Here is a 26,880-nt window from a genome sequence, read left to right on the forward strand (position 1 = left end):
TCCCCAACAATGCCAAGAATACTGGATAAAAATTTGAAGGAGGAAACAACTCAGAGGTGTGCACATTACGTATTTAATATGTAGTCCAGGAAATTGCTCCCACATTCTTTCAACCAGAAAACTGCAGGAGTCATCTCTAACAGAACACGTATATGTGGCGCTTACACATTCTCCATGGGGCTCAGGGTTTATGCGAGAGAAACCAGGGAATGAACAACTCCCCTAAATCGAACAGGTTATCTGTACAAAAGATTAGCAGCCCACAGCTGTATTGCTCTGTGTGCAACACTGTGCCTTGGTGAGAGAACCCCCCTGTAAACAGAGGGTGTCACAGAGAGTCCTCTGTGCAGGAATGCCCTGGAAGTAATGTCATTAGCAGCCGTGTTTTCAGAGTTTAGAGAGAATGAAAACTCATGGAGGCCATGAAGTACTGGGTTAGACTTGATGTTGTGTACAAAAATAAATCTCAAGGGGCCCAGAGTTCAGCTAATGAACTCTCTCCTGCTTCTCTTTGGGAGAAGGGAATGGTAAATGACATTCCCAGTAGAAAAATCAGGAGAGAAAATATTATCTGCAAGGCGAGATAGAAGATCGCTCTCTACCCCCACAAATTCCTTCCTGGGAAGTGACACTTTCTGGTTCCCTTCAAAGATATCTGTATTAGTAGAAAAATGGGAGATATATAATCCTTGCACAAATCTTTTCTTACTTTCCCCACTTCAATGCCAAAGCCTTTCTGTAACAGGGATAAAATGCTACGTTGCAGTGTAAGCAACAATGGCATTTTAGATTGTTGTAAAATCAAAATACACTGGAAATATCCAAGCAAATCCCTACATTAGTCTGCTGCTACTTAAAGCCAGGAACAAACAAGCAAGCAGTGAACACTGGTATTTTGGTTTTTTTGCATGGATATTAGAAAAAATAGTAATCATACACTTTTTTCTTTTTAAATGTTCATTACTTAGATAAAGCACATATGAATGTAACATTCAGAATTGTAACATAGAAAATGTAATGTGGGCAATCTGCTATTCCAAGTACACTTACCAAAATACAATTTTATAATGAAGAAAGTCTCAAAATACACCTGTACAACAATTGGGATCCACAAAATATGATTTAATAGAGTCACTCAAGATCACTTCATTGAAACCACTTTTATAATACTGTTTGAAGAGTTACCTCTGGTCAAAGAGCACTCTCCCCCTTTCCCTAGCCTGTCCCACTAAAGCAAGGGTAGAATTGTAATTGCAATGCATAACTTCTAAACCCCCAAATCTGGAGTGGTCCTATGAACTATGACACTGCCTACACTTAGATACTGGGAGGATGGAAATCACCCTCTTGGAGGCCATGGTACATTGAGACACCCATATTATTCTTTTGTAGCGCAAGCAGAATAATCTTGTAAAGGGCAACTAAATAGGGCCGAAATATGAATTAATTATCTCACTATCAAATCATTCCCTATGTGTTACTTAAGCCTGTAACATTAAAACTTAACTGAAAAAGAAAAAGGTAACCATTTCATCCTATATTTTCTTTATTTGCTTTATGTTTAGAAGTTGCTATTTAAGTTCTATTAACAGAAATACATAACAAAAGCTCCCTATCAAGTGGAAAAAAAGTAATTACAAATGCTGAAAAAGTTGGCCTCATTAACATATGTACAGACTCACTTAATACACATCTTTGTGGGAATTAAACCATTTTATGACACACATTTATACAGGCATTAAACATTCCCAAGTAACTTTGAGCAGAGAACACACCAAATCTTTAGTCTGGGCAGACAAAAATGTAGGTTTCAATTTTGATTGTGGAGCTAACATGCAACAGATACAACATTCAGTCTGAGCTGTTGTTGATAAGTTGTTCTGTCTTTTCCTGCAAAATTGAATTTGGGTCTTTCTGTCCCTTCTTGTCCTTGTTCTGCTGTTCCTGGAGTGTCAGGATTATTTTTCGTATTTCTTCTCTTTTGGTTTTCATCCTTGGGCGTGGAAACCAGTCTGTTAAGTTCATTGGTAGCTCAAAACTCAAAATGGGATTCTGAAAAGAAAGGTCATTTGGGTATTACAGTAAGGAGTTACAACCTAAATGACTGAAGAAAACTGGAGTGAGGAAAAGTACATTCTTCCTCACGTCATTCCAGCAGCATGGAAAAAAATTTCTACAATTTCTTCATTTTGTACATGTGTAATTATGGTAAAATCACTCAAGCTTCAGTATGTTACAGAGAAAAATCCATCCAGATCAGTCCTGATTATAAGAATGCCTGAACAATCTACTGTTTGCTACATCTTTTAGACAAAGTCTTTGTCTGCATAAATGTGTAAACTTATTCTAATAAAAAAAAAAAGTGAGCGAGAGAGAAAACTACTGTATAAATATAGGACATTTTTTAAGAATCACTAACATCAAAATCTAGAGCTGATCAGGAATCCGAAACATCGCTGTTTTGATAAATAACCTTTAGGATCATAACCAACTAGGCAAGTCAGTTTTAGATTTCATCCTAGAAAACAAAGCCCCTGCCTACCACCAACACTTTTTATACTTACATTCTGTTTTCTTGCTAGGTATCATTCATCCAAATAATTAAGATAATTATTATTATGAGACATTATCTACACCTCTTCAGTGATACTGTACAACCATTCCACCCTAACCAAATGACAATTTGGAGAACAGTGTTGTCTCAAAGAAATTCCTCCCTTTCTGTACTACAGTTTACATCATCAGGGTTATTTAAGAGTGAATTACATTCATCACTGAGGTAAGATCAGCAAGCCTGCTTGTGAAAAAAAACCTAGTGACATTCTGTACAGGAACATTCTGCCTAATGTTGTACTAGCACCATTTTTTGGTGGCTGTTCAATCGGGGAAGACGAGCAGTGCCGCGGTGTGAGGCCCGCTGTGCTGTGCGCCTGCCCCTCGCCCTGCAGGCTCTGGGGGCGGGCTGGCGCTGCCCCGCCCGCAGCGGCCCCTGGCGGCCCCCGCGGGCACAGCCGGCTCGGGCCGCTGACAAGGCCCGGCTGGGACAGTCCACCGGGGCCTCCTCACTGCTCACCCACCCTGACAGGCGAGCCTCTGTTTCAGAAGATACACATTGTGATTTTAGTGCTTAAAATAAATCCACAAAGAACAAACAGATGTGCCTCAACAGTTCGCAAACATCAGATTAAGCACCTGCCCCCACGTACTCCCATCAAGTTTGTAGAGCTGGTGCAAAATGAGACTGTGGGCAATTTTCCAAATACAAAGCAGCTGAAATTGTTTGCTAACTTCAAGACAGTCTGCAGCCAGCACAGGTTTTCCTTCCTCACTGAAGTTACTTCTGAGAATATCCTGTGATTTGCTCTCTGACACATGTATGTGCCGTGCCTATTCTCTGGCCAACAAAGCTGCAGCATGCTGCCAGCCTAGGCAGGACAAGGGATTCAGCTCGACATAATCCAGCAATTGATTCGCAAAAAGGAATGGGCTAAGATTAATAAAACTTGGTTGTTCCTCATACTCCCAGTGAACAAAACAGGAAGCACTTGGTTATGGTTTTAAGCTTTCGAGAACTCATCAGTAAAGCAAAAGCTTTTGGCTTCCATTTGCATGAATGCATTCTGCTAAAGTTTTGCTGCTCTCATGTACGTATGAACGGAGGGAGGGTCGAGGAATGGATAAGCTGCCAGCTTTTCCAGGAAAGGGTTAGCTACAGGAGAGTTTAGGAACAATACTCTAAAGCACCAGGAATTCTAAGGAGAGTTACTGTCCCAAGCAGACAGCATCTCAGTTGACCATCACTTCTCTTCCCGACCTAGACGAGAAGGTGCTAATGCCTCCACTTGTGAAAGGAGCTGTAACTTGAAGACCAAGTCAGCTTGTAAGTAAGCAAGCATTCAAACGATTCCTTCAATGGAAACAAGATTTGGCATTTAGCTGTAATGATTTTACTTACATGTTTTCTTACAAGTTAAAAATACCCCCAGAAGAAACATAAACCCCCTACCTGTGGCACATTTCTGAATTTATTCAGGCACAGTTCTTAGGGGAAAAAGAACAAGCTTTTTGTGGTGCATTTTTAGTTTAGATTTTGAACTCAAGCTCTTACTGGATGATTTTAAAGGGTACACAGCAGAAGAACACAAAGGAAGACTAAATGTGTTCTCTTTAGATTCTCTTGGAAAATTTCATGGCTTGTGATTTCTTTTATGTACGTACAACTAAAAAGGATAATTAGTTTATTTTCTAAAAAGTTACTCTGTGTGTTTATGTACAAATTAGTTTGTAACACACAATCTCATAAACAGGTATTGAGCTACACTAGGAACTTTTTATAATTGTAATAATTTTCACAGCTTATATTTGATTGCTGCAGGAATCAAAACTAGCTTCACAAACATACATACCTCAAAAAAGCTCTCCACATACTGGAGGATGTACACTCCACAATCACTGAAGTTGTTCTGCTGTGGCACTTTTGGGTTGGAACCTTTCATGACATCTTTGGAAAAGCTTCTTTTGCTGCCTTTCCTGACTTCCCATTCCACCTCTAAATATCTACAATAAAAGACCACACAAATTAAAACTTTTTTTTTTTCCCTTGAAGAATTTTCAAAAAATACCCCAAACCAAACTAAAAAAAAACCAACCAACCCAAACCAAAACCTAAGCAACAGATATGAAACTTACTCCCGTAGTGTTTTCACAACATTTGACCGGGAAGGGCCTCTCAGTGAGTCCATAAGCAAAATGCAGGGCCTAACAGAGAACACAAGTTTTAAGTACACAGTACTTTACAGCAGCTTGAAAAACACAATGTTACACAGTAATAGTTTGTGGGGCAGCCATAACAAAACTAGATCAATACTCTAAAGTTCTGCCAGCACGGCTGTAATCTCCTAATTGGGATAGCTAAAAGGCAGGTTATCTTTATAGTTAACCATATACTACGGACACTTAAGAATGCACTTAGAAAATACAGTACTGTCAGACAATTTGTTACAGTTGCTTAAAACACCTTCAGGTGTCTGATGCTCTTTTACATGCACAAGGTATCTGGGACACTGGCAAGAGAAAGGCAGAGAGCCCACAAACATCCTGCTAGAGTAGCAGCTCGAGGACAGATGGGACACACCACAGCACATTAGAAGGCACTAGGAAAGCATGTTCAAAAAGTGATTCCAGCCTGAATCTGAAATCTAGCTGGTAGTTATACACAAAACACCCACCAAATCTATTTGAAAGACTTTAAAAAATAATGTATCTATAACCAAGTATTTACTAGAGAACCAAGTCTGCTCAAGTCCTCTCCTGCACACTACAAATGCTGATATCCTGTCACTCAATCTAAAGCACACTACATTTTCAGTAGCCACAAGCACAGCAATCTTATCAGCCACCTTATAAGCAAGTTGGATTTATACATCAAAGCTATCTCATACCAGAGTTCAGAATTTCAGCATTGTATGTAGCATGTATTTTGAGGAATAAATAATTTACTTTTCACAAATCTCTGCTTTTTCTTTTCTAACAGTAACACAGATGTATTCAGACAAAGTATCATCTGAAGAAACTTCAAACTCGTAAATTCAGACAAAATATCTGCATGCATTTATGTATCGGTGTGTTTGCATTTATAAACTAATTTACATGTATGCAATTTTTTAGGCATAAGCATATAATAATTTCAATAATGTTTGTTTGTACTTGTTTTAATTTCTGATAAAAGTTAATATTTACATAGGTACTTCTCTTTAAAAAAACATTAAATGCCCTTTAAAATGCTCTTTAAAAATATGTAGTACTTTGGAGGGGGAAGATGTTACAGCCTTTTCAAGGTAATTTTCTATTTTATATAGAAGTAATTTTAAAATAAAGTGCCCTTAATGACTTTTGATACTTAAGTTTCAAAGATGTTATGAAATGTCACACTGAATTAAAATACTGTCTGCTGGGAAGTATTATTGTACAGATAATCTGTCATCAAAACAGGACAAATTTAGCCAAGCTATAATCAGAAGCTCATAAATATTCTTAGAACACACAACACAGATGGACTTTTCCTTGAAAACGTATTGTCATATATTCCATAACATCTATAAATCTGTAATTCTATACTGCCTCCTAAGAATGTACTGTGAATGTACTGTGAAAGTCTTCACCTCTCTAGTAAACCTTTATTCACAAGGATGGAAATACAAAAATAGATAAATTATGAAAAAAATACAAAGGAAACTGTCGAGACAGCAATACTAGTAACAATATTTCTGGATTTCAAATCATGCACCTGTCACACCATAATGCAAACAACGACAGTCAATGTTTACTAAGAAATTATTTCTGAGTTTCAAATATTAAAAAAAAAGTTCAAATCCAGAACAGATCAAAAATCTAAAAAAAAGTGGAACACTGTCATTAGAGAAAAAAGAACAGAGACAATAAAAACAGCTACAACACATTTAGATAAGAAAAGGGGGCAGTTAAGAATTACTCTCATTTTCCTTTACTAATCTGAGTAGTGATAAAGGTTTTCTTAACTATTAATTTAATTATTTAGTTTAAAAACATTAATCTGTTTTTTAATATAGGATACATTTGAACATGCTTCTGCACCTCGTTTTTGCAGGAATCCAAGTGCAAAATACCAAAGAACAGCCTTATTGGAAGAAACAATGTTCATTTGCCTGATGCAGTACACAGGCTTAACAGAAATCCAAAAAGCTATTATTTCACTAATAGTTTCATTCAATAAATTTTCTGCCCACTGAAGATGATCATATAAACTATAAAATTCTCTCTCAAACTCTAACAGCATGCTGATTAAGTATTTAAAGAGTCATGTATGACTACTTCCCATAATTACTGCCTTTTATATTTCATAAACTTTTATGAAATTTCCATTTTAACTGTTTTAATACTCACTGTTTGCAGATAGTTGGCTTCAGGTACCATTGTCCCATTTCTGAATTACAGTTATCATCTGCAAGGCCACCATCATCACTACTGTCTTCCTACAGAAGCAATGTGGTTACAGGTGTTTAAAAGCTAATACTGTTTTTTCAAACAGATGCAAAGGAAATCATTGTAACACTTACCATTTTCATTCAAGACCAATAACTTAGTTTAATAAAGAAATGGTAGCTTTAATCTGAAAAGATTCACTGTTATGTTTACCAACTTTTAGTCACATAGGTTCTGAAATTCATGCCAGAATGACAAAGATTGAATGCTGCTATTTATTTAAGGACTGCTGAAACTAGAACAACGCAACCAACATTTTCAAAGCACTGCTGTCTTAGAAGAGGTGAATCTCCATTATTTGGTTATAATCCAAATTATCAATACTTTTTCTTGCCAGTGAATATTAGAAACTTGCTTGGTGGTTTCATGTATGTTATCTTCTAGGTGAAATGAGACAAGATCTGCAACAAGCTCAGACATAAAACTATTTTTGCTCCAAAATGCAACAACTTGATTCTTAGGGCAAGGAAAATTAAACCACCATGATACACAGGATTATGGATTGCAAAACCAGTCATACCACAAGCCTGGAAATATCCTCTGGCCTTTTGATTTCAGTATTGATTTTTATAAACAATATGGAAGTTTTATGAACAAAAGCACTAAGCTGTATCTAAAACAATCCCAGTGATTCATAGTTTCTTACCCTGCCATTGAATTCAATATTACTACCACAGATCACTGTGTTACAGGGAAAGAGATGCTTTCCAAAAATGAGAACCCCTGTACCAGCATGATTTGTGAATGTTTCTGTGAGCATTGTGTACACTTCATTAACACACAGGATGCTGGCACTGAAATCCTCAAGCTATTGCCATGAGCATGTTATCATATTAGAAACTACTGCCTAGTTCCTCGTACACTTGTTTTTGTTGCAGCCTCAACTACTTTTTTGGCAGATGAAAAGGTTGGTCCATTCAGCTTGTCATGGTCATTTCTACACTTGATTTGTACATTCTAGAAAATATCAGTGATAGCTTCAGCCTGAGTTAAGTTCTAAGCTACACAGCAACTAAGGAGGTTGGAATTTGGTCCTTCTCTCAAGGAACACATCTGGCCATGTACTTGCTTCCCTGCCTTCATGCCATGTACTTCAGATCTGGAAACTCTTAACTGCTACAAAACAGACAGACAGGCAGTTCCATCAGGCAAAACTCAGAATGTTTGCACAAGGTGGCATGACAGGAGAGGTGGGCTAAGTCCAGCTGAAAAGCACGGTTAGGTTTCAACATCAACCAGAGCTTTTATATGTATGTAAACATATACACAGCTATTTGGAAGTCATTACAGATAGCTGCAGACTGAAAAATAATAGACTCAGAGGTCCAGAAAAGGTGGGGAGACCCTCCACTCCCATACACAGTGGGAGACAAAAGATAGAAATGTATTGACTTTCAGTGTTCCCACTAAAATCACTGTGATATTGTCATTAGGCAAAAGACTCACATAATGAAATGCAGGATCAGTACAGCAGTTTTCTATTAAATAGTTAAATGAACAAATGTATAATCCTCTCTGTCAACTAACCTGCAGATTTTTGTAGGTAACCAGTGCTTAGGATTTCACACTCGTAAAGATAAGCAGCTTTAGACAATGCACATTCACAATGTGTACACTGCTTTTAAGCTGTCCATTTAAAATACAACACAACAGTTCACATTTCCTAAATAAAATTGCTAAATTCTTTACCTGGTTATCTTGGTCTTCAGAAAAATCTATAAGCTCATCTTCATTTAGTTTAGTGCCATCAGCTGAGTCTTCACTATAGTTTAGTCTGATTTTGTGCAATCCATCTGTATCAATCACAGACAGTAGGTTATTTAAACATCAAATACTATGGCATCACTGAAGACCAAACTCATTTTATACCTCAGATTTCCTCAGGACTGCTCACAGTAACAGTGATACAGCTAATATAGAGTAATTTGCTCATGCATATGAACAAAAGTGAAAAGCTTCTAAGTAGCACAACAGAAATTATTTCTAATTGTATGAGATGCCTAAAAAAATTTGAGAGACCTAGACTAAAACCCACTATGAAATTGTCCCATAGTTCCATGAAGCCTTTGTAACAGTCTGAATTGGTACTGCTACCAGAAGAGGCACTCTGATATGCTCTCTAAAATAACTATCTATTCCTACCCCTAGCTGGTTCCTTTCATAACACCAAACACATCCATACACACAGCGGACCAGACTGAAAAAGGTAGTCACAATGTTATTATTTCTTAACTGGAATAATTTCCTCCATCAGTCTGCTGTGCAGTTATGTGAAGACTTGTGTTGGTAAAAGGGAAAAGGCAGCTTGGGAACACACTGGTAGGGAGGGCAGAACGAAGGATCAGCTCTCCTGGGAGCAGCAACTTAGAAATATTTTACAGTTGGTTACATAAAAAGATTATCTGTAGATTCAATCCCAACCACCTCTACGTATTTAGTCACATATTTAGTGGGAAACAGCATCAGAAGAAAAAAAATTATGCATGTTCTAGCTGTACCTGTACAAAAAGCAGATACAGACAGCTATAGGCTCACTAGTCTTAATACTACCATACAGGACTTCAGAACAGATTTTGACAGAAAAAATAGTAAACTGTGGAAATAAATGAAGAATGGTAACTCATGCCAGCAAAACTCAAAATCTTCTAGAAAGGGGCCTGTAATATATCAAAACAAAAACAAAAATAAAAGCATTGGTTGTGGTGTCACTGGAGAACATATTACCTATTAAAGGAAACTAGGACTTCTATAAGAAGAATAAATAGGGCAGTGAACTAACTAGTGGAAATAAAAGCAGAACATCTGTATTTGAGAATATTTCAAAAGAGAAGTTGAGGTAACACTTTGGAAAGAGGTCACCAGTAGAGTTCCACAGAGACAAACTTGGGAATTAGTCTTACTCAGTACCTTTGAAAAGACCTTAGCATAAGAAGTAGGTCATATACTAATGTGACTTATTGCTGACAGATTTCTAAAAAATAAAATGGTATTGAGACAAATCCATCTTGTTCAAAAACAGAGCAATAAAAAGATGATTACATAAGTAACAAAAATAGATATATTTTGGATAGATATATTCTTCAAAGTTATTTAGGCATGAACTTCTACTGATTCACAAGTTCAACACCAGGATTATTTTGAAATCAAGACATCTCAGTTTAGGCTCCCATGTATAGTTAGCACCTAGGGTCTCAATGTTTGGAAATCATAATCAGAGCACAGGAGCTCCTCAACTGAACAGCCACTCTACATCTGCTTTATGATGAGAAGAGGAAGTCTCTTGGCTTCACTGACTACACTATCAGAGGCATGTGCTATCTTTCAAGATATCCTTGGATATGCAGGACTTACGGATGGATTTGGCACAGTCAAGATCCACACCCTTCTGGAGCAACAGCTGAAGGCCAGTCAGATAACCCAAGGCAGAATGCCCATTTTCCATCTGGTTGAAATTGAAGTTTAAATACAGTGCATCTAAATTTAGCTGCCTAAACATATCCTTGGGGTCAATCTCACTCTTAAATCAAGACTGTGCCCCCCTGAGAACACCCACTTTAATGAAAGGGTGCATCATCTGCAGTAGTTGAGCAGGAGATTCTAAGCATTTAAGTTAGAAAGAGAATGACCATCAGCCACCAATACAATGCAGCCATAAAAACCCACAAGAAACGTAATCGTAGCAAAAATCTGTCGTAACGCACATTCCAACTTATTACAGACAAGCAACAGTAGCAGCATCCAAGACATGACACCACACCATAGAGCAGCAATATCATAAATGGTAACAATCACACATAAAATGAAAAAATCGACTCAAACAAGAACACATCTATGCACACCCCCAGCAGCCCTCCAAGACCTTCTAGTAACAGTGACAATGTTATCACAAATGAATAAACTTAGAATAGATATTAGTAGTGTTTATACCCACAAAGATATTGAAGTTGTAATGGCCTGCAGTACACAGATGAAACCATACGATTGGTAATATTTTCTGACCTTGTACTGTAAGGTAAATGATTCTTTACTCTGCAAACTAAGTCAGTAGGAATACTACTGGTGGCTAAAGTAAAAGCTTTTTCATAATCAGATATTTCCTAGTCTATGCCTTAAGGAGAGCCAAACATTGCAGTGAACAGAGAAAACAACCTCTTCCTAATTCCTTCACCTGCCTTTGAAAGTATGCCAGCTCCTTTGTTCACGTGGGTACAAACACTGTTGCAGATTGGTGAGCAGTCTCTCCACAGCAGCGATGCACTGAAAAAGCCTCTCTAAATGTAACACAGTGGTCATGGAGGAAAATTTTTTTTTTTTAGAATCATTTTCTTCTTACTCTTTTTACATACCTTCTTATCAGGACATTAAAGAAATGAATAATGTTGAAGGAAAACATCAAATGATAAAAGACATCGATATTAAGGTTGCTCACATAATCTTAGCTCAGTGTTCCCCTGCACATACATTGTAAGAATCCATGGTCAGCTACTACTTTTTCCTTAACAACTGCAATCTTGAGGGATGCAAAGTGGTATCTACAAAATGATTTTGTTTGAAAAAAGATCATAGAACTGAAAAATTAATCTGATTTAGGAAAACAGTATTTTATCTCCAGCCTTTTGTCATGAGAGTTATGTCAATAGCCACAAAAACTTTTTTTAAATGCAATGGCTATGAATTACTTATATTGAAAGCACTTGAAATTCAGCCATATACTGAACTTTAGAAGTATGAAGTTTAAACCATTGCAGAAGTAGTAACAGATCTGAAATCTCCAAATATTTCATTAAAAAGTGCATGTTTTTACAATTACATACCCATAGATTGGCTAGCAGCTGTGAATTCACCCTGTATACCATTTTCATCCAGAGTTCTATGGTCTAGTTTATGGCATGCTGATTCCACAGTGTTAGGTTCTTCCACATCACTGTCTATTTGATTCAGTTTTTTGAAAGCACTTTTTCCCCTACAAGGACTTCTTCTACAACACGAAGATTCGCTGTCCTCTGTTTCAGTGTTTGGGTCAATTAAAGCTGTACTGTACTTTTTGGTAAACATCTTCTTTGCTGTGGACTTGGAAGGCGAGTTTTGTGCATCTAATTCATTTGGCAAGGGAGATGGTGTGCTGCTCTCTCCATCTGAAGAGGATGATTTCATAGGCATTGCAGCATTTTCATGATAATGGGGATTTGGTTCATATTTGGGTTTTTCTAAACCAGGAAAACAGATAACAGCCAAAAACCAGTGGGCGCTGCAAAGGAAAAAAAATACATTAAAAACTCACAATTACATTAATGCTCACAGTTAAACCTGAAACTGGTAAAAAACAAACAAAACATGCACACATGCCCATGCACACATACAATATAATCCTGCCCCATAATCATTCAAAGATAAACTATACTAGCTGTTCACTTTTCTAACCAAGTTTTACTCAAGCCTTCACAGGCTTCTGTAGAAGTACGATTTCTCCATGCAAATAGTCACCAAGAAATTAATATGATGCAGTTAGTTGAAAACAGGCACTGTCTTAAATATTTATTTCAATTTGCTCACACTCCATACAATTTTTTCTTTTTCTGAATTGAAGCTTATTTATTTTTTTAACATTTTCTTCATTAATGTGTGAATTAGAGATTGTAAAGTTCATGTTTTATGGCTGTTTGAAGTGTTCTAGCAGTCAGATCTAATGGTATGGCTGAATTGCCCATACTCTTCCAGTTTTGAGATCTTCCAATTGTATTTAACACTTTACAGAAATCTTGTCAACAGTGAGCTAAAGGAGGAGAGAAAAAGAGTGCTTGTAATGCCATCACAATGTCTCTGTTGTCTTCCTCACCCTTCACAGAACTGACATTCTAACTTTACCAAATCAAAACCAGCTATATCCCCCAACACAAAGTGTAAGTTTTCCAACAGTTTCCTCCTATTTCCTTGCTTCTTTAGGCTTCACTGACTTGCCACTCAATCAGAACTAGAGCAGCAGCAAATTCAGGGACTGAGGCATTAGAAGTGGATTTTGATTGTCTAATTTACAAATTTTCTGAGGGATCTTTGTCTACAGCAAATAACAAAACAGAAGCTAGCTATGTATTATACAGCTGAAGTCACATTTCAGTTTGTTCTAGGAAATAAAAGAAAAAGCAGCAGCTAAAAATGCATGTCTAACTGACATACTAAAAAAATAATTAGATGGTTATGAAGCCTAAACTCCATCAAAACTTAATGGCAGTTAAAGTAAGTGGCTGTTGAAAGCAGCATGTGAGGTATGGTTTATCTTGAATGATTCACCACACCTAGTAAATGAACATATTAAGTACTGCCCAACCCTGGAATTTGTGTGTACTCTATTAACAGAGACGTTATGTACCAATTACGTCAACAGACCAGCAAATTAACCTGGATGTAAAAAGAAAATGGCTTGTAACTTTGAACAGAATAAACTGGTTTCATTGGAGACTTGAACAAGAAGGACTGTACAGCCAAAGAACACTGATGCAGTCATGGTTAAATCAAGACACACTGTTCTAAGTTGCTTCTGCCCTAGAGTCAACCTCCCAACCTTCAGTTACTGCAGTTTGACAGCTGGTTAGATGATGAGTCTACATTCCCTATACTAGTGGTTATGAGATATTCTGGAAAAACTTGTTGGAAATAGACACCAAAACCCAGCAACTCCCCATCAAACCACCACTTTCTCATCTCCCTGGCTACTTGATTATTTTTCTGCTCTGCAATATTCTTACTGTACCTACCAGGAAACCACTGTTGCAAATGAATGTCCTATCACCACTTAACAAGCTTCAGCTTACAGTGAAGGGACAGTTCCAAAAAGCGTGAACAGGATTACATCCAGATGACAGATGCACACCATGAGTGTACTTTTCATGCTCTAATCGTGACTGGACAAGTCCATGAGACCAAGCTACTCTAACCCAAAATCACCAACTCACACATGGTGTGAGCATTATGCCTTCAGTACAAACTGTTATGTTCTACTTGCTGAGATAGACATTGCTGTAGTTCTTTATCAGCAAATGAACAGGACAATGGAAACTACTGTGTGTTAAGTTACTAGCAACATAAATAATTCTTATAAAACCACAGAACTATTCATTTTCATTTTCAGGTGACTTTTAAGTCACACTCATTTCTCCTCTGCATAACCCACGTGGATATGTGAATGACATGTGAGAGGATGGTGGGAAGTGAACCATATAAAAAACGCAAAGGCAACTTAAAATTTAAATGACGAACACTTCAAAGTTTTGGTACTTCAAGTTTCATGGGAGAGGGATGGCAAGGATGAAGTCTGCAGTGGACAGGGATCTGCAGTGGACCTTACACCTGGGTCACTTAAATCCCCTAGATCTCGATGTCTTGCGAGAGGTCATGGTATGTCAAAAACGGAAGTTAGTGCTTATGAACTCTTTTTTTTGGGAAAATACAACTTTATTAAAAGGACAGACCTATGTATGGCCAGTTATCTTCTAACTGCCTCTATTCAGCTAGCCTCAGAATTCAGCTGGAGAGAAGGCAGGAACACAAGAAGATTTAGAAATTTTCCTCCCACTGCACAATGGCACAGTACCTAGATAAGTCACTTTTTATTAAAAAAATCTCTTTTTTTATTTTTGAAATATCAGCTAGGTATGCCTATGAGACATCAGTTAGAAACTTCATGTCTATCTGTCCTTACTTTATTATGTTTTTATTGCATACATTTAAAATACAGTACTTTGACTTTCGTAAATATTCTGGCGTAAGAACTGTTTAGATTATTTCTATGAAATATAGAAATGTGTTTGTGACAACTTGCTCTGATCTTAAGGAAAGCAAGCATCATCGAAGTCCTTAGCAACCATTAGAACGCTAATGGTCTGCTTCCTGACCCTTCACAAGTATCAAGGCAAAAGGATATAAAGAAAAAGAATAAAGTTCTCAAGGCAGTAGTGATTTTCAATTAAGTTTTCTTACAATACCAGTTTCTTGTAACTAAAGATGATCCCACCTATGCGATCTCATTAGAAAGGACTAAAAAAGGTAAATCCAGAAGTTATCAATGTCAAAAGCTTAGACGAAAGAACACCAGAGATTGAGGTAAAACCTAGGAAAAGTAGTCAGAAAAGTTAATTTTTGCTTAGTCTTTAAATTGTCTGATAATTCTTATACTACAACATTTAAAGGTCTTACATAACTATTTAATTTTTATCAGCTGGAAAAAGATGTTTAGTCTCTTCATTTTTAATTTCAATTCACATTGTAATGGAACTTTCAATTTCAGAATTACGAAATTTAAGCCTTCACCAAATGTGATAAAAAAGTAAGTTCACTTACGCTTCATTAAGGGGAACAAAAATGAAATCTTTCTCAAAAATATCAACATGCCGTGTCCACGTTTTTACTCGCCCATGCCGCTTTTGTTGTATTCTGCAAGAAGAAACCAACATACAATTTGTGGTGTGGCTTATTTTATTTGAGGGAGCACTTTCCAGATATTTTCACCTTGACAGCTTGTTAAGATTTTCAAGGTATATTCTATGTTTCCTACAGGTCTAGATGCTTCCTAGAGTTCTGTTGATATTTCTCTCTGTAAGGCAGTCTTCACCCAGCTCTATGTTAAACTGACTTATCAACGGACTTACGAAAGGTTTGAAGTTTCATGAATATTTCTTCTTTCTCTTTGATTAAGGCGTTTATAGAAGAATGAACTGAACACATGTATTCTATCAGCATCTTCTTTTTTCAGCTTTTCAAGTACCAAATACCTAATCAGTTTAAAAAAAAGGAAAGAAAAATTAATGGAGGTTTTAACTCAAAGTACTCAGCACCAGAGTAAAAACGACAGCCAACAGTTTCTCCCCACCAAATTGTAGCAGCTTCTCACAGAATACCTATTTGGAGGTGACTATCTACAGGAACTAATTAATGCAAAACTTGTGTAAATATTTCAAGGTATTATTTCTCTGCTCAATCAACAAGCTGTTCTGCTGCTGTTGTATTTATTTATATTTCATGGCAGGAAAACAAATTTTCAAAGAGTTTGTTACATAAAGACCTATCTAGGAGACCTGTGTTTTGTATTTGAGCCACCAGATCACCAAACAGTCCCAAGAGTGACACATTTTCTTTTTACTTCTAAAATACATTAATAGACTAAAAAATATACATACGCACCTTATGTGTAGCATAAAACCAGCAGCATGTAGCAATTTAATACATTTCTAACATCTGTAGCATCAGCGACACCACAAAATTAACTTACATATTACATTAATCAAAACTAATGAAATTCCAAGAAACACAAATACTCTGGAAAGAACAACTGAACTTACAAAAAGCTTTTTTTTCTTTCAGTTAAATTTGCTCTTGAGATGTTAAAAAGTTGCAAAGAACCTTTATCCAAGTCAGAACAATGTCACTGTCAAGTAGGACAGGAGAAGAACCAAAACTTCTTGCAAGATTACAAAACAACCTTTAAAATAGCTATACATAATTTAGTATATAAATTATATACTCCATAGTTGGGAGACCAAGTGTTATCAACTGACCTATGAATTTTCAATGTCAGAACTTTTCAAGCTTCAAAGTAAAAGATGACTAAAAACTGATGTGAAATAAAACTTACTTTAAATAAAAATCAATAATAACATCATTTAAAAATTCTCCTTCATTTAGACAATGGAGGTCTTCGTTGGTCACAGAAATACCACCTTTAGCTGGAGAAGGTGGATAAACTATCAACCTGAGAAGAAAAATACATTCAATAAGAAGTATGAAATGCCAAAAAACCCTCAGAGAATTATTACAGGGCAAAGATAAGTATCTTACTTTTCTATAGGACCAATAAATACTGTATGTGGTTCGCCAATTTCTTCATCATCATCAAAAAATGGTAACTGTTTATTTCGCTGCTGCATTTTGGACTCAGAAGCAACCTTAAGAGAACAGAGTCAATATTAATTTGCATGCTGTGCTCAATTTTACGAAAACGTAATAAACTTTGTGAAATCCAGCAGTGTAATACCCACTTTTTTGAGGACTTCATGTTTGTGGGTAAAGTCATCTATTATATTAAGGTCTTTGCTCATTTCTTGCAGAGTCACAAAACTTTCTAATTCTTTAGAAAGTAGTTTAATGAAAGCATTAATTAAATGTAACTACAACAGTGCAACTTAATTTCTTGTTTGAAATATTATAATTTTACGAGTTGGAAAAAATTATTTTGTCTGATTATAGTAAAGATTTCTCATCCCTTAATAATTTTTAAATAACAACATTATTTGTGGACCACTGTACAACCTTACAATCAAACTAAACCTCCTAAAAAGTACTGTGAATGCACAGACCATTTCCCATAGTTTCATAATCCACCACGGGCCAGTCTGGGAATTTTCATATAAAAGCCAGCTAAAGTTGATGGAATTTTTTTTGGCTAACACACTATCCTTAGTGTATTTGTAACCCACAAAATATAATGACTTTGTTCTAAAACAAAAACACAATTACATTTTTAATTTTGCTTTCTCTGTGAGATGGGCTTCCTTTGGAACTGTCCTCCAAGCACTTAGTAAATGCAACAAGCCTGGCATTGGCTTCTTCAAAGGAAATTTTCACAAAGAAGTCAGAAATATTATTTCTAATACCGATGTCCGTAATTATTTTTTCAAATATTGAATTTGCATGAGGATCAAGACCAGTTTCAAAAATCAAAATTATGTACTGTTCTTCCTGACCTGCAAAAAAAGCAGAGAGAAAATTACTCATTTAGGAATAAAATAAAATAAAGCATGCTGTAATTATAAACAGATTTTATGGAATTGTTGGCCAACATGAGTACACACTGCTGATATTGTATGTAAGAACTAATACAGACGTGAGCAGACAGACAGAAGGACTAACTGCCAAACCTTTCTTATCAGCATTTGCAAAAAGAGTGCATTCAACTTCTACCTTAATCAAGAAATGTTAAATATTACACCTGATAATTTTTTAAATGACACTAAAGCAAAGCTAGAACATATTTTGAAATAAAATCTTCTTCGCTTACTAAGAGTAGGACCCTGTAACCAATACTTTCTCTTTTTCTTACTGCAGTTTCTATTGTTTCACTACAATTCCAAAAATTATATATTCAGCATAATTTCCTCTCTGATCCTAGAAGCTGGAGAGAATGACTCAGATCAATCAGCTATTATATAAATATCATCCACTTATATGATCTGAAAAATCAAAAAGCAGTAAACTGCACTGAGAGGAATTATTTTACACAGTCAGGAAAAGGAATAGGATTCAGGCTGCAAATCCCAGTCTTACATTGCCGCCCAACACAGAGCTGCCAGGACCTGTTTTTCTGTAAGAGGAGTGTCAGACACAAGCATAACCATTTCCCTTTGGTCATTCTTAACCCAGCATGCTAACTCTTGTGAAAAATAATTCTTCGGCAGCGTAATTCCCAATTCACTGCACACAGAATTTAGATGTCTAACTGGGATTTGGGTGTTCCTATTTTGGGAGCTAGGCATCCACACACAATTGCTTACACAGCTATGGATACAGGCTTAAATTAATTTCATTGCATACAAAGCAAAGAGCAACTGTGTTATCACAAAGTGCTCCTAAGTATCAAATGCAATAAAGCAGCTGGATGTAAACTCTCAGTGCCACAGCCTGAGGGAGAAGAGCTGGGCGCTGTGGCACTGCTGAGAGCCATGCCAAGGGAGGGACTTCTCACACAGAAGCTTGTTCCTTTTTTGTGAACACCTGTGTCCACCTGGGGTCTAATTCCTGCTCCCAGAATTGTGGTCAGGACCCCTGCATGCTCTCCGATTACTTCTGTAATTATAAGACTCCTTACAACTTCTTATAGGACGTGGATAAAACTATTACACAGTATTATGGGAGCACTCAATTCTGAGATTGTTGAAAGCATTCTTCCTCTGTTTGAATGCATTAATGTATGTACAGAACAGTGTGTAAATATAAATAATCACAAAATTTAACCTGAAGTAAAGCCTATTGAAGAGGAAGATGACTCAATGTTACATTTGACAGGTGTGCATATTAAGATTCTAGGACCTTGAAAATTATGCAGGAATCAAATTTAATTTTAATATACATGAAGATAATCCACACATTCTCCAAGCAGGTATTTGTATATCTCACAACATCATTACAAGTATGCTGGGGGGAAAAAACCCAAGGCAACCTATACAACAGTTTCTACTAAACCTAAAGCCTGTCAGCAGAACAACACGGAAAGCAGAAGTATTACAAAAGCTGCCATATAAATGTAAAGTCTCATACACAAAAGCTGAACAAACCAACTTGCTTTCATTCAGTAAAAATATTAGTGAAAAATTTATACTAAATTGACTAAATGTTTTAACTAGCATGTTTCTGGACAAAGAGAATGCCCAACTGTTCTGAACTGTACTCTTTCTCAGCCTGGGAAGAAAACAGTGTCTGAAAAAACACTACATCATCCCCAGCCAATGATGGCCCTTTTAGTCTTAATGCACACATTCACGACCCAAAACACGAAAATACAATTTAAAGTGAATAGTAGACTAAAATTGTTTTACTTACTGTCTCCTTTACATTCGTACCAGACATTATCTTTACTCATTTTCAGTTGATCTCTCAGACTACTGCAGGTTGAAGGTACTGTTTGCAGAAAAACTACTGGCAATTTTCGGACACTACACCATTCACATTTAGTAAGCTCGGAAGTTTTCAGGTTAATCTCTCTGATATCACTTTCTGATTCTATGAGAAAATAATGACATTATATTAAAATATAATAAAACCCTCTAAGTTTCCTTTACAATTTCCCCCTTGATTTTAACAAGAAATCAGTATGTGCTCACTAAATTTCTTAATGTCAAAGTTTTAACACATATGCAAGAAGTGATGGCTTTTTATATCCTAGAAGGCTAAATTCCAATGTCATCTGTCAAGAAAGGAATCAGAAACAAAATGTTTTCTGCCCACCAACTTTAAACTACTTTTTATTCTACATAAAAAACCCCTTTTTTTAAAAAGTCATTTAAATTTGCACTATTGCTATGACACATTTTACAGTAAGTTCGTAAAATTTTCTTTGCACATTTATCTTTGACCAAGTTCCCATATGAAAAATAACTTTAAAAAGAAGAGTATAAACATGCAGAGAAATTACCTGATTGCCTGAGGACACAAAACACTACTCCTAGCTTATTCCCCCCAAAAACCGTCAGTAACATGGTAAATTTTTAACATTGCATCTGATGCTGCCAATGCCAATGTTGAGTATTTTTCAGGTTTTACTGAATTATAAAATTGGATATAGAGGCGGATATACATGCAAAACTAAAAAAAAAAAAAAAAAAAAAAAAAACCACCACAAGGGAAAAAAAAAGAAATAGTATAGTGCTAAGTGCTCCAACAGACACAGCATTTAAGAAGTCACCATTTTTATGCTATTGAGGGATCAGGCGCCATGGAAATAATTTCACCATACAGCTGTTTTAACTAAAACCTGATAGCCATTTTCCACAAATTATAGTAAGCTTTTCAGTGTTTTATTTTTAAAAATACATTCATAGCATGAAAGTTCGTAGTTTCTATGCATCTGTATTTTAGATGCAATACAAACTTAAATACTTGACTGAGCAAAGGCTACACTTTTTTTTACAGGCTGTGAGGCACCTTTCTGCATGTAATAATGACAAAATACAATAGTTTTCATTTACAAATCATGACAGCAAAATTCAATAGGACTGGATCTTAAGACTGCAACTTAAGATTACAAAAGGTAACAAAGCTTTCCAGGCCCAGAACAAAATTCTATAAAAGAAAAGAAAGGAAACAGAGCAGGAGTTCTAACTCACCATTTCCAAATTACATCACTATTTCTTTCAGTGACATGAAATATACAACTTTCAGGCCAGAGAAAAAATTACCAAGAGAGATCTAGACAGGAAAGGTCTAAGATACTAGTGTGGTTTTTACTGCCCACTTAACACAATTGAAATAAAAGAACTAATAAAGTGTTAAAAAGGTAACATTTTACAGGATGGTTACTCTTGCTTTTTATGTTTGTTAATCACTTTCAAGAAGACCTTTACCAGTCATCACCACATTATCTACAGATCTTCAAATGAATGATTAGATCAAGCAGAGTCAGACCAGATGAAGTAGAAGAACAACCCGTCTGTACGCGTGTCACGAATTGTGAACCTTCTGTCAGTAGAAGGCAGAGATAATGCAAAAACATTTTGGATTTTATTCACCAGGCAGTTCAGGTCAAATTTGTACTCTCAATTTTTTTTTTTTTCTCTTATCTGACTACAGGCACCCACCATAATTTTTTGCATAAATGACAAAATGAGAGTGAACATTCAGTTATGATTCACTTGTTAATACCTTTGACAGAGTTACTTCATTCAAAATAAATATATTGAGTGCTAACAAAAAATGAAAAATGTACTCACCTTCTTGACTCTCTAAGCGTATTTTGATATAATCCAGGCAAAACTGAAAGACAACACAACTGTAAGATTTCGCATCTTCTGCAAACTGAAACTGACTGAAAGCCTTTAAACTGTTAGCAAACACATTTCAATTGACATAGTATTTAAGTAATAAACATTTCAAAATTAATATTTAAAATGCAAGTTTTAAAAAAACCAAATGTACATTTTAGCACAACTCGAGGCAAGCACATTCTTTATTACTCAGTCTCTTTCAGTCATACTGACTGTTTAAACTTTAGATCTCTCTGAAGTACTCCGTTTTCAAAAACATTTACAATACCCTGAAAAATACACACATTCTATTTCTTCAAAAGAAAATGTCATCTATCAGCATTTAGGCAAATCAAACAATAGCGTTATGTAGAGAGATGGAAAGAAAAAGTAACACCTCTCTGCTGTTTCTGTGGTTACCCCAGCAATAAGTATGCATTTTATGTGGCTGAGTGCATTACAACTAACATTCAAGGTCTCCTTGAAAACTTCCATGTAACTTATAAGGGTAACAACAAAAAAAAATTCTGTAGAAGTAAAATTATTCACCTCTAGGACAACGATTCTTCCTCCCACCTATCAATATCAATTTCCTTGTAGCTATTGTTTTCAATTTTCTTAACAAATGCATGCTAACCCATAACCTCTCCCCAACCATGCAAACAAGTTTTTCAAGAGTGCTGCAGCACAGTATTAAGAACCAGAGCTAGACTGCATATGTTCAAAAGCAGTAGTAATCTGAGGTTCTTTGGAAATCACGGCCTCTGATGCTAAGAGACAAATTTACTGTTCTCCAGACAGAGGCAAAACATTGTGTTGTTCAAGTATGAAAATAACAATGCCCATCAAAACCTGAAAGGAGAGCTGTGAAAGAACAAGTTTACTTACAATCACAGGTTCCACCACCATTCTGCGCAGCATTCCTATTCGTATACTTCGGCAGTTCAGAATGACACTTTCACAGGAATTTTGATAATTTAGAGGTGAAGCCTCAGTTACCATCTCTTGAGAAATAACTTTACGACGTTTTATTGGAGTGTTAGACACAATGTTCCCAAACTGAAAAGTAATTTTCAAGGTTTCAGAATGTCTCGCTAAGGTTTATTGCTTAACCAAGCTTGTTAAAACTAATGACTACATTTTCAGCTACTTTTCTGTTGGTCAACAGGATTACTTACTAGAGCATCCATCTCAAACATATACAGAAGGCAGATAAAAGACTTTTTGTAACACCTGAGGATGCTAATATTGCTACATTCAAGAAGAAAATAAAAGGTAAGCTGACACTTGTAGACACTTTGTTGGCATTTCCAAATCACAAATAGGGCTTCTAAATTGCCAAGACCAATTTATCTTTTGCAAACACTATGCAGTCTAGCAAAACAAAGTTATTTTTAATATATTTCATTTAGATAAAAAAGCATTAATGCTGTAAAACCACCACAATACTGGTGGTTTAATTTCTTCTTTCAGTTTTTGTTAATCCAAGCTTTTGGTGACTAATTTTTGAAGTACACTGCACCACCACATTAGCAGAGTACAGTCTTCAAGAAACATAAATAAATAAGCCAAATCAAACTTCCCCAAGGCATCTCTACAGAACCACTAAGATGTTTTTATGATAGATTCCAAGGTCAGAACACTAAACACTGAAAGAAGGCCATGTGGTGTTTGGCCCCAGTTCAAGAAGTCTCTGGATACTGACTGAAGCTGTAATCTCAATGAGTATCCTGTTAACCAACAGAACGATCTTACAAAAAAAATCTACTAAAATGAAATAAAGCCTGCTGACAGCCCACAGATCAATACATTTATTTTCTGTATCGCTTCTATTGCTCAATTCTGTTGAAGGATTTTCTGTACACTAGTCTTTTCTTTGGTATTTATATTGTTTCATAAAGCTGTCCATGAATAAACATTCTTTTTGGTTACAAAATGCAATTAAACTCCCACAGAAGAACATTCTAAGGGATTCAGTATTTCTATTAAGACTAAATCTCAAAAATTATTTCGAAGTCCCAAATCACTAGTCTATCTTGGCAATAATTCAAAATATACTTTTGGATGCTTCCTTAATTTAATACACTGGAGAAGGTAGAGATTCTAAATCCCTGTAATTAAGATGTTTTCCTAGGCCTCTTGTTGAAAAGAGCTTTTCCTTTTTGTCTGTTAGACTGGCTAAATATTATTGAAAATTCAAAACGAATCACAGGAAAAACAATAAAACAGCAAACACTGAAGTGATGCTATATTCAAGTAGCCTCTTCAGTAAAGAATTAATAAATATCTTGAGGGAAAGCTGAATAAAGCTTTTTCTATAATATTTAACAAAACTGCTGCGATATCTCCAAATCTTGGTAGTTTCATTGAATCAATGCAAAATTTGTGTTATATTTCACAAAAAAGATTTTATTTCCCCCGTTTTCCAAAGTAAGCTCAGAACCTAAAATAATCTCAACATACAGTGTTATAACTGGTTCGTAAAGACTAGTGAACAGGAACATAAGAATATACAAAAAAAAAGTTCATTTGGGAGAGTTTCAGAAGTCAGACACCAGTGCCTTTACAATGCAATGCTTTCAGTTAATTGAGCACATACTGCCAGGCTATCTTAATTCAAAACTATTTATAATCCAAGCTTTGAGCCTCGCAGCTTTATTGTAGGCAGGAGGTTCACAGCTTCTTATTGACAGTGGTGACTAATTATACCACGTATTATAAACATCCATAATTTCATCAACTACAGCACTAGAATGCTGGCTTCTGAATCTCAACATAGCAAGAAGGTTTTGGCATCAGTACTTCAGTGTTCTAACGCATAAAGAATTGGAAATCTGATCAGATTCTCCTGTTGAATCAAACTCACAACAGTGAAACTGGACAAGTGACTCAAGAATTATTTTGATCAGCACTATTAATCCACTACAAATTGCCACGTGGAATTTATTCCTCTAAATGGCTCACTATTGAGATAGCTTTTAACATAGTATGAGAAGTGTCCCCTTTAGCCACATTTAAGGTGTGCTCATGGAGTACTTTTTCTCTTTGCTTATCCAATTCTTACAGTAGTACTCAACTAAAAAACACAAGCACCACCACAAAAGCCCTAAAAGAAGTGCTATTAATTGGGACAGCTGTCAAAGTATTTTAATTTTAAAGGGCCGTTACTGATCCCAGTGTCTCTTTTCATGTTTAACTTCATAAAGTCTCAACAAGCAACAGCTGGTACTGACATTCTGCTGCAAAGTAAGACCTTGATCTTCATAGAGAATCCCTGTCCAGTCTCACAGAGTAAACATTCAACACAGAAGCATTTACATTAACAGTGTAATTCAAATCATTATAAATGCTTGTAAAAGTGTAATGAACACATTTCCTTATGTTTCCAGTTTTAAATATACAGAGATACTACTTGATGAGCTGCTGAATAAGAAAAACAATCAAATATAGTCAACTTCTGACAATGCAAAACAAGCCTTTACATAATTCCATTTATTATTTGATTCTGGTTTCTTTTAAACAAAGCATTAAATAGTACCTGATCTTTCATTCTTGCTTTTCTTGGTAGTGTGACTGCAATTTCTGTATCTGTTGTTATACTACCTATTCTCTGTTCTATTCCACAACTGTTCTCCTTTAATGCTGCTTCCACCTTTCCTGTAGAAGGAGCTGGGGAGGAGCGGGCTGAATCTGCAGGACGAGGTGAAATGCTTTCCATGCTCCTAGTGCTGCCACTATTCTCGTCCTCATCATCATCACTAGACAAAACAACTAAAAGAAAATATTACATTCTCAACCACTACATTTTTCTGTAACAGAAATTTCTTTTTTCATTCTTGGCTTTTCTTGGTAGTGTGATGGCAATTTCTGTATCTGTTGTTATACTACCTATTCTCTGTTCTATTCCACAACTGTTCTCCTTTAATGCTGCTTCCACCTTTCCTGAAGAAGGAGATAGGGAGGAGCGGGCTGAAACTGCAGGATGAGGTAAAATGCTTTCCATGCTCCTAGTGCTGCCACTATTCTCCTCCTCCTCATCATCACTAGACAAAACAACTAAACAGAAAATATTACATTCTCAACCACTACATTTTTCTGTAACAGAAATTTCTTTTCAAGCAATAACTTAAAAGTAACTTATGTAATTGTCCTGCAGTGCCAAAAAAATTCCGCATGTATCATCTTATGGATTTACTAATGTTTATTTGGAATCTGGTTGCAAGCACTCTCTGCCTTGTTTTTGATTTCTCATAACTAACTACACAAAAAATGGGCATCATTAATCCACCTCTAGACAGAAGTGAACTTTTCTTGGTTCAGTCAAGACATGACAGTAAGTAATACAACCTAAAAACTGACAAGAGAAATTATGACTGAAATCGTTCAAACCAGTAGGATGTGATCTAATCAACTCAGCATAGAACCAGAAACATAATTTCCTTCACTCCAGCCTTCCTGCTTATTAAGTTTACACAGAAAAAGCACAGAAATTAACATTTTACAAATCATGAAATTTAAATAGGTGAATAGCTCAGAAGAAAAAAGGGGGGAAAACACAAAATAAAAATAAAATACTGTCTTTCCTCTGGGGAGAATAAATGATGGAATTCTGCTAAGAATACTTTTTTTTCCCCAAAACCCAAATGTAAATATTTTTTAAAAAACAAACAAACAAAAGAAAAATAGTCACAAAATAATTTTTGTTTTCCCCAATGTTCATCCTTCTTGAAGAGAACCTCTGCATATGAAAAGGAAATTATTAAAAGTTCTGTCCCTCTTCCTGAGAACATATACATTAAAAATTCCATGCGACATCAGTTATGTAAACCTGCACATACAGTTCCTTCACTATACAATATCCCAGGCTTCCAGCTAATGGCTGTATTCATAAAAAGGTACTTACTTGGATCATTTAGTTCAGATGGTCTTGTACTCCTCTGTCTTAAGCTTCCTGTAATTTTAGGATTTTTTGTCCCAGTTATAAGACCAACTTTTCCATTCTGTCGTAACATAGAATGTCCTACAACCTCGTTACTCAGTAGAATATCCGCTGGACCTTTTCCAACAGCAGAACTATAAAACTTCTTTGTGCTGAACCCTGTACCTGAAGATTTTTGCCCTGTTGAATTCTGATGTATTGAAGAACGCGATAAAGGTCCCACAGATTCACCTAACGTCACAGTTTGTCTAGAGACTCTTTGCAAATCCTTTAGAGAAGCACTTTCACAATGTCGGCATTTGGTCTGATTTTCATTTGCCCTCCCACAATTTGGGCAATCAGTAGAATAATCAATCTGTTCCAAAAGCTAAAGAAGAAACAAACACACAGTCAGTGATTGTTCTGTTCAGAATTAAT

General features: G+C 35.9%; 1 protein-coding gene across 4 annotated transcripts in view; it reads right to left on the minus strand.

The window, feature by feature from the left end:
* Window positions 1–50: 50 nt before the first annotated feature.
* The window catches only part of SENP6 (SUMO specific peptidase 6), a 70,789-nt gene continuing 43,959 nt past the window's right edge, over window positions 51–26,880 (minus strand). For 2 of the 4 annotated variants that reach the window (XM_039568260.1, XM_019288854.3), the window contains 16 exons: window positions 26,428–26,830; window positions 25,063–25,295; window positions 22,413–22,583; window positions 21,492–21,534; window positions 19,606–19,785; window positions 17,527–17,753; window positions 16,849–16,955; window positions 16,646–16,762; window positions 15,663–15,785; window positions 15,355–15,447; window positions 11,835–12,268; window positions 8,710–8,813; window positions 6,922–7,010; window positions 4,690–4,758; window positions 4,407–4,557; window positions 1,852–2,052 (listed from right to left, as the gene is read on the minus strand). In XM_039568260.1, the coding sequence (XP_039424194.1) occupies window positions 1,852–2,052; window positions 4,407–4,557; window positions 4,690–4,758; window positions 6,922–7,010; window positions 8,710–8,813; window positions 11,835–12,268; window positions 15,355–15,447; window positions 15,663–15,785; window positions 16,646–16,762; window positions 16,849–16,955; window positions 17,527–17,753; window positions 19,606–19,785; window positions 21,492–21,534; window positions 22,413–22,583; window positions 25,063–25,295; window positions 26,428–26,830 (2,745 nt within the window). Of the gene's footprint in view, window positions 2,053–4,406; window positions 4,558–4,689; window positions 4,759–6,921; window positions 7,011–8,709; window positions 8,814–11,834; window positions 12,269–15,354; window positions 15,448–15,662; window positions 15,786–16,645; window positions 16,763–16,848; window positions 16,956–17,526; window positions 17,754–19,605; window positions 19,786–21,491; window positions 21,535–22,412; window positions 22,584–25,062; window positions 25,296–25,366; window positions 25,581–26,427; window positions 26,831–26,880 lie in introns of all 4 variants that reach the window. The other 2 variants (XM_039568259.1, XM_039568258.1) reach the window with 2 other exon arrangements.

This window comes from Corvus cornix, chromosome 3 (genome assembly GCF_000738735.6).
Source record: "Corvus cornix cornix isolate S_Up_H32 chromosome 3, ASM73873v5, whole genome shotgun sequence".
Taxonomy (NCBI): domain Eukaryota; kingdom Metazoa; phylum Chordata; class Aves; order Passeriformes; family Corvidae; genus Corvus; species Corvus cornix.